This window comes from Mugil cephalus, chromosome 1 (genome assembly GCF_022458985.1).
Source record: "Mugil cephalus isolate CIBA_MC_2020 chromosome 1, CIBA_Mcephalus_1.1, whole genome shotgun sequence".
Classification (NCBI taxonomy): domain Eukaryota; kingdom Metazoa; phylum Chordata; class Actinopteri; order Mugiliformes; family Mugilidae; genus Mugil; species Mugil cephalus.
The window spans coordinates 32,024,446-32,036,932 of NC_061770.1; the positions used below are offsets into that span (position 1 = coordinate 32,024,446).

The window sequence follows — 12,487 nt, forward strand, 5'->3', positions numbered from 1 at the left end:
AAACTGTTGGGGGTGGTACACAACGTACCCAACCCATCCTGGACCATTTTGTTTTTCCTCAGGAAGTTTTTGTGAAGTATAATCCACCACATCGAGTTGAAAAATAAGCCTTTGTCATCTACTTCCGCCCTCTACCTGGTGATCGTCCGGGAGATTTGGCCGAGTGTATCCCACCATTGTGGCTCTCGCTGGGGGGCAGCAGCTCCAGGGTCATTCTGGGTTTGGGAGTGTACTCCTTCCTCGGTTTACTGGACACTTCTTTTATTCTGGATAAAAACAAAAACGAGACTCAGGATATAACCACACCAACCTGTTTTCTGTTTTTTTTAATACCTTTATTTTCCGTATAAGTAGAGGGATATGTCCGTACCTATCCTCCATTTTACTGGAGAGCTGTTGGAGGATTTCGGCTGCACGGCTGTGGTATTCCAACTGAGCTTGGACCAACGCTGCCAGCTGGCTCACCTGTTCTATCTGCAACACACACATAGATGTATTCACGTGTAACACCGAGCCCTGCTTCATGCTCATGCTGGGCCTGGGTTTGGCTTTGAACAAAAGGACAAAACACGCTGGGACCCTGTTGAAAACTCTATTCGTAGCTATGGCAACAGAAGAAGCATGTCAGTGTCAAGAATAGACATGAATATTTGATTATGTTTCACATGATTTGATGCTGTTCTTTGGATTTCATTGGACCAGACCATCAACTCCGTCAACTCACGTCGCTCTCCAGCAGGTTAAACATGCTCTGCTCTGCGATCTCTTTGCTCTCGTCGAACTTCTCCAGCGCCTGTTTGATTTCATCGTCTTGGACTTTGCCCATTCTCTTCTTCTTGTAGTCGAAGTCCAGGCGACGGCCCTCCATCTTCTTCAAATGATGCTGCATCGGGGAAAAACAACGTCGGGAGAATAAGTTTAGAGATTATTTTAGATTAGATTTAGATTAGATTAGAATCTTTATTGTCATTGCATGGTAGCATCAAACAATATACATTGCACAACAAAACTGAGTGTCTCGTGTCTCATGGAGGATTTAGAGACTCTGAGCATCCCCTCACCTGTATCTCTTTGAGGTCTTTGTCGTGGAGGTTCTGCAGAGGGTCAATAAAGTTCTGTTTGACTTCCATGTCCAGAGCGTCCTTTACTTCTCCGAGCTCCTTCATAGCCTCGCCAGCATCCATGAGGGCCAAGCCTGGGAGGAAGGAAAGAAAGATTATTTACTTTCTAATGAGAACAGATCCAGGACCTCCGGTATATTTGTCACGTAAACTAGCTAACTGGCTTACTAGGATCCTCACACACAAAGAAAACCATGAGGCATAAAAACACTCTAGCCATCAATGTTTGTTCAGGTATTGGTGGACTCTTTTAATGAAATAAAGTGATCATCAAAATACGATTTATTGTGATAAAGACATAGTTTGGAATCTTCTACTTGCTCCTTACTTTGATGCCAGTGACACAGTTGAGTAACTCTTTGTGGTTAAAATTAGACTTAGAAGGACTTTATTGATCCACAAGGGGAATTTCTTGGTTACAGTAGCTCAGTTGCACATAAAAAACACTAGTAATAAAACAGAATAGGTGTAATAAAGTATGGAAGCCCTAAGCGGCCATACTGTCATACATATTATTTCCTCAGTTTACCCTGTTTCTCGAGATCTCGAGTTATTTATCTTGTTACCTCAGGAAAACAAAGGTTTGTTTTATCGAGATCTCCAGAAAGTTAATCGTTATCGAGCAAATACAGCTCACCTTACAGTACAACCATTACATCAGGTTATTATTTACTACATTATAGTGTTAAGGGCAACCATCAAGCAGCATGAGAACACTCTCTTGGATTAAATATATAGAGATTTTGAGAAAACAAAATGTTGTTACCCTGTGATAATTAACTCGAGATCTTCAGAGAAAACGGATGAAATGAACTTGAAGGAAAATGGAAAAAATACACATGATAGGGCTTCTGTAATAAATTAATTAATTAATAAATAAAAATATAAAAAAAGCAGGATAAGAAACAAATAATAAACGGATAATACCTGACATGAATAACTATACTTCATTCTGGCTTACCGAAGCAGGACTCCTCTCCCAGCTCCCGTCCAAACTTCAACATGGCGTCTCCCAGGACGGACTCGGCCTGCGGGTAGCCGGGCCCCTTTTCCTGGCCCCGGATCTTTGACATGGTGTTGATCATACTCAGCTTGGCTCTGGATGCTGTAAAGAAACCACGAGGGACCTGGTGAATAGTGATACGTGGGTTTGTGATGTGTGTCGTCTTGGCCGGGTTATGCGTTGCGTACCTGGGTTAGGCTGTAGGTACTCTGTAGTTTTGGTCATGATGTCCAGCACCGCTCTGCTGGTGACGTCCACCTTCTGCAGAGGAGGATGCATGGAAAATAATCAGAATTAACACATAAACCTACTTATTCATGTTGTTTTTTTGTGCCTTCTGTGAATATGACCATAAGACCAACCAGTAGTTTGGGAAAGCGGGAGGTAATGCAGCACTGACCTTTATTTCCCTATTTCTATTTGTTCCAAAATCTGAATCATCTTCCCAGGTCAACAACAAGCTGTTCATGGTTCTGATCCAACGATAGGTAGAGATCCATCACGGACAACGCTTAGAAATGTGAACGCAGAATATTTTTACCAGCGGTGGACCATCAGAGCCTGTGCAAAGCCTTCTCTGTTGGCCTAAGAAATGTCTGAATAACAACTTTATTTTCCATGAATACCTATTAAATAATCCCAAATGTTCTATCCGCTTCCTTTCATAGCTTTTCCCCTGGTTGCACTGCTTCTACAAATATATAGTTGTGTTGATTTAATAGCTGGTGTGTCATCCCACAATGGCTGGAGGAGGAGAAGAAATGGATTTGGTTGAGGATTTACTGTCAAAGCCATTTTGAAGATGGACTTTTCAATAAAAGCTGGACTTTGTTAAGAAAGGTCGGGCAACTACAGAAGCTACAGAAAAGGAACTGTCAGCCACTCTTAGTCCACTAACTAGGAGCAGTACCCCTGGCTCACAGGCTCAGAGGAAAACTCTAAATAATCTCTTTAATTCTGGTGAATAACATCAATTATATTTACGTCTTATCGTACATCTTTTTGCCATTTTATTGGGTCAACATTGACGCTTCTGATGGATTTGTTGTATGTGAGTCTGGTAGCTGCAGCAAGGGAGTGGAGACTTGGTGTCTGTGTTGTGAGTTTCTTGGTTTACTAATGACATTGATACTATATACAATGCAACGCCCTATTTTATTGCGTATCTGTATGATGATTTCTACAGCACCGCCATAACGATCGTATTTAGCTGGAGGACATTGAAGGCCTGGGAGGAAAATGCATGGCCCACCACTGATTTTAACATCTCTGATGTTAATCTGGAGAACTATCCCTCTAAGGAGATTTAAAACAAATAAAACAAAGAAATAATTTATAACTGACAGTCTAGAAATTGGCCTAGAAGTATCATCTGATTAGAATACCTGGCTACCTACAGTCAGAAACAAAAAGTTCACCTTAGACTTAAAGATCTTCTCATGGCTGCAACTTTTTGCAGTTTATAGCAAAAAGAACATGATTAATGAGATTTTGTAGCCCTAACCCTAACCCTGGCCCTAGGGTTAGGGTTAGGGTTAGGACTAAGCCAAGAGGCTACTGCGACCTCATATGTAATAGCGATGTGCGTAAAATGCTTTCTGTCAGAACACGATTCCAGAAAGAATAAACCTTTGAAACTTTACAGCTTTTATTGTGTAGGAGCTGCAGTGTCGACGTCGCATGTGCTAATGGTAATCAGATGAGCTGCTGATTACCTTCTCCATTTCTTTGAAGTCATCGTCGAGCTTGGTTCCTTCTGCTCCTCCGACCTTCTCACTGACTTTCTGTAATGAAGAATCCAGAGAGAGAGAAGAAAAGGAGGTTAAACATTTTCTGAAGAAGAAAGGATTGCGTTCGGAGTCGTAATGGAGGGAAAACTCCAGCGCCTTGAGATGAAAGCAGCTGAAGAGCGCGGTGGAAAAATAAAAGGAGGTGATGTAACAAATAATTTATGCAGGAGAAAAAAAGGACATGAAGCCGACAGGTAGAAAGAGAGAAGACATCACACCGTTGTGTATTGATCTCTCATCTATCAAGAACAGTTATTTTTTTAATAATTTTTTTTTTCTTCTTTGCCTCTGAAAGCAGAAAATGAGCAGTTTAAAAATCTCTTCATTTTTTGTAACAACTCCTTAAGTGAAGTGTCTCTCCAAAGATATTTTGATATATACTATTTTTTCAGACAAGCACATTCAGCCGAGCGGAGTCTGAAGAGAGATGGGATCTGCCTTCGTCCATTAGACATCTAATGGGCCGTTGATGGATTTATTACAAAATAAGAAGGCAGATCTTTGTGGGACTTTAATCAGTTCCCAACAGAGAGACTCAAGGTTAACTTTATGACTCAAAACATTTGTACCATCGTAGGTCTAGAGCTAGAAGCCTCCGGGGGATGGACTATGTATACCTCGGTTTGGAGCTGCCATCAAGATACAAAAATATAAAAAATACACAAAGGAAAAGGAGAAACTATTGCAAGAAGACACAACAACGACATCGGTGGTCTGGGACTTGTTTGCTTGATAATTCTTGGGTGTCCAAGACTTCATCTTTTACCTTTTTAGACCGAAGTCCTTTAGAGAAGCTGAAAAATAAGTTTTTAAATAATCACTGTGGATTAAACACAAAGCAGACTTCTAATAAAACCCCTCTGCTCTCACATCCGGCGGTCCACGATTTAAAAATCGTTCTTACATCGATCCCTGTTCGGCTTTATGGGAGCAGAGTGACACCTCTCGCTTTCCTAATCGCCTCAGGCTGCAGGGAAGAAGTAGGAGGAGGAAGGAGGTGAGTTAAGTTTCTCCACAATCACGATTCACATCATCCGCCCTTCCTTTAGTAAGTATACACTCTCTAATGCTGCGTATACCAGTGAACAAACACATAAAGGCTACATGAGCTAGCCACCAAGGACAGCTGCACATCTACTCAAGTGCAAAAGGTGAAGACGCGTGAATTAAACATTAGCGCTGATGCTGCTGCTACTATTAATATCACAACTCCAAGCGAATAAAAAATGAACCTGATCATGAAATTCAACCGTTTATTTCCCATGAAAGCAGCAATAAAATAAACATTTGAAATGTTTTGAAGCCGTCCCTTCCCTCATGAGAGCCATGACTTCCAAACACAAACTAGCTCTCCTGAAATTAAAATCTGCAAAGGAAAGAGGAGTTAAAGCTAAATGAGTCATAACAAATATGAATACCTTCAATCTTAGCTAGAAACTGAATTAAATTAAACTGGAAGCTCAGTCTGTGCTGTCTCATATTACATGACGGGATGTAAGAGACCATGAAGTTGTGGAAAAATCCTTTTGTCAACACAAAGTGAGTATGAGGGTAAAATATCATCAGTTTTAAGGCGATGGCCAATGGAAAGCACGTTTATCAATCAATATCAAGAACAATATGTCTACCAAGTCCACACAAGTTACATCCTGTTGCGTCCTTGGAGAACACATTGGGGCATCTGGACTGTACTTGGTCAGATGGTTTTTGAATTGTAGCAGTGCTTGGTCAGCAAATTGTGACAAGTAGATATAGATGTAGATAGATATCTCTTTATTGTCAATGTACAAGTGCAGTGAAATTCAAATGAAAAGACCAACTGTCTAAAACACAATGGACGACGAGAGGATCAGTTTTTGTTAGTAAAGCAGATTTTATTATAGAGAGACCAACAAATCTTTTAGTTCATCCTCAGATATTTTGGACATTTCAGTCTTGTGGTGAGAATACACAACTGAGACTTGTACTGAGCGGTTCCGACATCCAGAGAGATGTGCAACTAGCTAACAAAAGATATATTAAGGATGAATCAAAATAAAGCAGAAAAAAGACAGAACAACTTTCTGCCTACAAGCATTTTGTGTCCAAACGTTCTCTGGAGTCTCTCTGTAGGGAACCAATTATCCTCTGGTGACTTTTTCAGATTCAGACACTCCAACATACTTTTAAGGAATAAAAATAGTTCATAGGTTCATAGGACCACAGTTCGTCTGTGCCCGGCTTCAGACTCTACGGGCAGACAGGCTCCGTTTGAATTTACATCCCTCCCTCAGCTGATAAGGAAACACCATTGACGACACGATTCACACCACTGTTGCTATGCAACTGGCCAACATCAACTTGGACACTATTTTGCCAACTACTTTTGTATATTTTCATAATGCTAATTTTGTACATGTTTTGATTACACTGCTCATTTATATTTTACTTTACTTAAATCTCATTTTATTTATCTTTCTTGTGCTTTTATGAGTGTTTACTTTTATTTGCAAAAGTCTAAGTCTAAGTCTAAAGTCTAACTCTATATAATCAAAAAACTATCCAAAATGTCCGTGGAGGATTTAAACATAACTATCAGAGCATAATTCAATCTTGGCTAAAGTTGAAGACCACAGCAAAATCTACAGCGCCCATTAACTTTACAGGATCCTGTCAAAGTTTACTATTAAAAATTCAATCAAAGACAAACACTGTTTAGTGACTTGTGACGATAAGAGAAGAGTCAGATACCGGTGGAGACCAAACATCGGGGCTAAAAGAGGATGACCACTCGACTCATGCTGCCTCCAAAATGTGGTTGTGTTTAGAAGAGGAGTTTGTGGGGCTGAAGAACTGTAGTACTGTAAATCAGATGTGGTATTTTACTACAAGTCTGAGGAAAACGTTGGTATTTCCAAACGTCTCATTCTTTCATAATGTCCTGGCATTTCCTACAGCCAGCTACCAAAAATAACCACACAATGACGCAACAGCATTAATTCAGTTTCAACTGCAGGTCGTTTATTTCTAGTAAAGTTTCATGAACCTTCTGAAACCCTGTATCCTGATATGGGGACATTAAGTTTTAGGTTTGTGGTTTGTGTTTATCCTGCTCCATTTAAACTTTTATCCTCATAACTAGACACTAGTCGGTGTACCGTCATGATGGCGGGCATTTCAGTGAATTCATTCTGCAGCCGATCATGTAACAAAAGTGGACAATGTTCAAAACCTCATCAAATTTTACAGCTGAAACTTGTTTATTCAAAATTATTAACTTTTGTCGTTTAATATGGCAAATTCTGTCAATGGTAACAAGCTGTAACTTGCTAAGCTAATTAGCAAGTACTCGATTGACGACGTCAGGATTTCATTATTTGCAATTCTGCTTTTGCACATGAAAATGAACAGTTTTATATTTTCTTATTTATCGGTGACTTTATTATAATGAGTAAAATAATTCCAGTGTCCACACATGAGGACATCATTTCTAAAAGATGACGCTTAGTTTTTATAGCTCTAAGGTCGCAAATAAAAGGGAAATGGAGAAATTACTAATACCAAACTAAAGCTCAGATCTCAGGAGGTTAACTAAAGGATCTGGATTTGTCTTCCATCCCTGCACTGTTAGTCTAACTGACAGTTAGTCGACTGAGCAGCCAAAGCAGATGTCACATGTTCTTGTCATCAAACCAACAAGCCATGCAAACATAACAGGTAAATATATATGAGTGTGTGTGTGTTTTATGTAACTTGCTCGTCCACCTGAGCACCCGTGTGACGATCGCGATTCGATCAGAGTTGCCCTCGTTAAGCGCGAGGCACGGCAGTGACGGGAAGAAAATAACATTACAACACGTGGAAACTATTTAAATTCCCATCGCTGGGAGCAGGGTGAGAGCTACAGATGAGGAGGAAGATGCAGTTACCATGGAGACGGGGATCTGACTGCATCCTCTCCCGTCTCCGAGAACCCGGCAGCTCGTCTGCGCGGAGGAGACTCGGCCTGGCACACGGTGTTACATAACTCGGCCTCTCTCAGCGGGGCTCTTCTAACGTGACTGCCCCTTCCGATCCGTCAGTCACTTTATGTTTGACCTGCTTTCACAGCTCGTTCTTGTTGTTCATGTCTAGTGGTTGGCTAAAAGCCACATTAGCAAGTTGTTAGCGGTTTTTGCTTGGTTTGCGCTGCACACCGTAGGGCAACAGGTTTCCCTTTTGTAGAAATGTAGCTATGCATCACTGTAGCGCCATAGTGCTGGGAGGTTAAGATAAAAGAGATAAAACAAATCAGGAATAACTTAAAAAATATCAGGTCCATAGTCACCAATCTGGTCTCTAGGGATGGGGGAGACTTCAGAGAATGGAGTGCCAGTCTTAGAGAAACTGTGGCCGTCACTAGGTCTGATTAATTTGTGATAAACTAAAGGAAACATTTACAAAACATCTTCTAGAATAGATATTATAAAACACCCTGATATGGCTAGACCTGGACCAGGAGTTTATAGATATACCACAAAACACACGTTTTCTACAATGGTTTTGGTAAAAATCGAACCAGGCTGAGACTCTATTTGGACATATGGATAAAACCAAAGGACCCAAAGTGTTTCTCCACGCTGGGTTTTCACCTCATGAACGGGAATCAACGTACCCAACATTCATTTAACATTAGGATATTGTGCACATTATAAAATCTATAAAAACATCAACAATACAACACCACGGAAACGAGATCAAGCTAACTGGAATTGTACGTTGTAGTGCGCTCCACTTTGAATGACTCTTGTATTGAGGTGGCTCTTATTTTTAAAAACTGGATCAAAGTAACTCTGAAGAAACACGACAAAAACGGATGTTTCTCAGGCAAGTTCTGAATCAAACGAGATTTCTGAGCAGATTTAGATTTGAGGTGAGATTTAATGTACTTGTCATGGTAAAAAGTGCAGGCATAGAGCCACTGAAAGACAGTTAGCATCTAACCAGGAGTGCAAAGAAGGTGAACAGTCCAGATATTTACTCTGGATGCACATAGTTTAAAGTAGTATAAATACATGCATCGTTGTCAGAGTTCACGATTCTGAAAGGATTTTTTCCATTTCCTGTTTCCTACAAAGCTGCAAACAAAAGTTTTGGTTATGTCCAAAATGGACCCATGGAGGCTTTCAATAAAAGTATATTTCACACTTCTTCGAACCCACGCGAAGAGAAAGTGGAACGAGCCACCTTTTAGCCCACTGAGGCATTAACAAACCCATCTGTTCTGCAGCTCTCCTCCTCCACAGCTTCCCCTCATCAGGTTTTCTCTTTTGTTTTTCCTGCGACTTCCATTATTTCTTCTTCTTCTCCTCACACACAGACTCAGACAGAATTTGATGATCCACAAGGGAAGTTGCTTGGTCACAGCAGCTTAGCGGCTTATTCAAGAAACACTCTTAATAAGTAAATAAAAAGATAAAATAAAATAGATATTTTATGGCCGTTACAGTTTTTCACAAAATCAAAGTGATATTTCTGAAATTTCGATTAAGTCCAATTGCTCTTTGTCCGTGTTTCCATTGAAAGGCGCTTTGTGAATGAGCTGTAACTCTCGTGAAGCCTCGTCTCTACGTGACATCCCATTATTCTCTTAAATTCTCGTGACTTTGAGGAAGATGGACTTCAAGCGAACTGGTCGCATGACGCCCGTTGTGACGGGGAAATGCGATAAAAGTGTTTCCATTGCACTTTTGCGATAAACTTCTGTATCGGTACGTATGAAAAACCATCTCACGAGAGTTTAAAAGCGTTTTAGCTTCAGATATTTGAGAGGTTTTTAGAAAAGTATGTGTTTCTATTACCAGTTTTTATTGAGATATTTAGACTTTGTGCATTTCTAGGTTGAATGGAAACATAGTAAGTGTCATCTGTTACAGAAAGGTGAGCTGTCTTTTGTTCTTACCGACCTTTTCCGCCTCTTTTGTCATTACATTACTTTACATTATTTTTGCTGAGTCAGTCCCACTCAGCACACAGGAAAAAAAGCTTAATTAAAAGATCACAAAAGGGCGACAGCGCGGAGGAGGTCAGAGATCAGAGATGTCTGCCAGAGGAGAGAGAGGGAAGGCAGCCGTCCTCTACAGGACGAGGTTCATGTTTCAGACTGAACGGCTGAACGCCACGGCGCTCAGAGGCCGCTGTATAAACGCTGTCTACCTTTAACGTGATACGTCCGCTTCAGGAAAATAAAACTTTAATTTGCCTGAAACTCTCATGAATAGATGTTTGTATTTTAATTCAGAAGCTATGAGCTCTACTCTGATGCGTTCAATTTAACCTCCTTTAAAATGTTTCTTTGAATGAAGCTTTTAAGGTTTTTATTCAGAGTGTGTGGACATGCCTTAAGACATGCTTCTTTCTTTCTTTCTTTCTTTCTTTCTTTCTTTCTTTCTTTCTTTCTTTCTTTCTTTCTTTCTTTCTTTCTTTCTCCAGTTATAATCTGAGTTTTAGCTTTTAGCATCTCATAGTGTAGACAGATGAATAAATAATAATTTGTGTTTTTTAAGTAACTGTAAGAGACTGTAAGAGACTTCATGGTTCTGAAACAACAGTAGACACAAAATATCTTTTAAAAATGCTTTTTGGAGGTAAAACACTTTAAGGCAAATCTCCTGTATCTGACGCCAGCTCACAATGGGCCAAACCAAACCAAAATCTTCCCAATTAGTTGGTCTGAAGTCTGAAGTCTCTCCACTGGGAACTGATTATGTTCCAGCAAATTTCTGCCCAGTTAAAGGTTAGTACGAATGTATTTTTCAAAAATATAAAAAGCCCTTCATTCTTTTATTTTCCTCTTAGAAACATCTTCCTCCAGAAGATTTGTTTTCCGACTGTGGAAACTGGCTTAATTATCAGGCAGCGGGAAGGAGGTGAAAAGGTGTTTGCAGAATCTAATTAGACTCCTCGTTAGGCAGCAGCTACGGTTAAGAAGACATCCAGAGCAGTTTCAAGTTGATTCGTTATGTCTTATATCAGCTGGTATTGTCCTCTGATTCCAGGCAGTAACGATTATGTTACACAAAGAAACAACTACTCAAAACAAAACAGCATTTCTTTCCTTCCGCCTTTCTCTAACCGAGGTAATATGATTCTCATAAGTTAGTCCACTGAGAGTGATACAGCAACCATTTAATTACCAGAGAGAGGGAGACCTGCAGTGAATCAGACTGAAAGAGGAGGCGGTGGTAGTTTAAGTTATGAAATCAAAAAATCCTATAAGAAATAGATATATAGAAGAAGATAGGACCAAAAAATGGAGAAAGCACAACTCCAAGTGGTTTGATGTTAGGTAAAGAACTGAGATGTCATGTGAACACTTTTTATGCATGTTGTGACTTTATTTTAGCAAAAACATAAATTAAGACAGATAAACAGTTCATTACCAAACATCCAACCACCTGAAGTCATTGTCTTTTTTATCTCCATTTTTGGTCTCCTCCAGTAACTGTAGAAAAAAAAGATTCATTACATCAGAAAAAAATTAAGGGATTCTCCGAAGCAGAGTAAAGTTTAATCTTGTGAAAGATGAATTTGATAATTTGAGCATTTTCGCCGGTGGTACTAGCACCTGGTAATGTCCTAAAGTTGGCTTCCTGAAGCTTCCTAAAGTCTTTCCTTGTCTTCTTCTAGAATTGACTGGATTCAGTCCAATAAATCTTTCAATCTAAGTTAAGTGTGTGGTGTAGAGGGGAGCTCATACCTCATGTTCTCTACTCCAGAATTGTTCTGGTCCTCCAACCCTCTCTGGAAGATTTGTCTCCAGGAAGCTTTTCTCTTCCTTTAAACATTCGGGGTTTGTTGTTGTTTGGGTGCAGCCTTTGACCTGATTGGACTCCATGAATTCTGTTTAGTCATTTCTTTCGAGCTGTTTGTAATACTCAGTGATGATCTCCTACTACCACCTCACTTTAACTTTAAAAGCGTGAGTTTCATTATTATTTTCCAACTTTCGTCACCTTTGACAACCACAACTAAAACACAAGGAGAATAGGATGTTGTAACACTACAGGGATGTGGTTTTAGTTTAAGGCAGAGCTAAAATAAAGAACTACAAAAGCCCGGGCAAGGCTGAAGCCTGATACCGACCCGAGTGGATCGTTTTAAAAAAGCCGATACCAATCTCCAGATACCAATCGGACATCCCTAATTACTACCGATCCAACCTTCTCCTCATAGGCCCAGAACAGGCGGGTCGAGTCAGAGTGAAAGGACACCAACAGAGAGCAACAGACGCTTCCTTTGAAACAACAAAGCTCTGAGACAGACTGAGGACGTGTCCTGGGTGTAAAAAGCTCAAACAGATTCCACCCAAGGGCACGAGGACGCTCAAAGGGACAGAGATCAAACGCCAGGTGAGGTCTTAGGAGGACAAAAGCCTGGGTAATATCTGAGCTCCTGTTATCTACAAGCAAAGAGATCCTAAAAACCTCCTCTGAGCTGCAATCTGAACCTAAATGTCATCTGAAAGGGATTGAAATTGAGACATGACAGGAAAAAGAGAAACAATAAGAAAGGTAGAAAAGAGTAGAAGTAGTAAAACAAGAGTGGAAGACGTG

General features: G+C 40.2%; 1 protein-coding gene across 1 annotated transcript in view; it reads right to left on the reverse strand.

The window, feature by feature from the left end:
- Nucleotides 1-12,487, reverse strand: part of LOC125015972 (endophilin-A1-like) — a 34,185-nt gene that overhangs the window by 7,309 nt on the left and 14,389 nt on the right. Inside the window, exons 2-8 of the mRNA XM_047598108.1 lie at nucleotides 3,840-3,908; nucleotides 2,313-2,385; nucleotides 2,083-2,226; nucleotides 1,062-1,195; nucleotides 725-883; nucleotides 371-474; nucleotides 136-266 (exon numbers count right to left, since the gene is read on the reverse strand). Coding sequence (XP_047454064.1) covers nucleotides 136-266; nucleotides 371-474; nucleotides 725-883; nucleotides 1,062-1,195; nucleotides 2,083-2,226; nucleotides 2,313-2,385; nucleotides 3,840-3,908 — 814 coding nt within the window. The remainder of the gene's footprint in view (nucleotides 1-135; nucleotides 267-370; nucleotides 475-724; nucleotides 884-1,061; nucleotides 1,196-2,082; nucleotides 2,227-2,312; nucleotides 2,386-3,839; nucleotides 3,909-12,487) is intronic.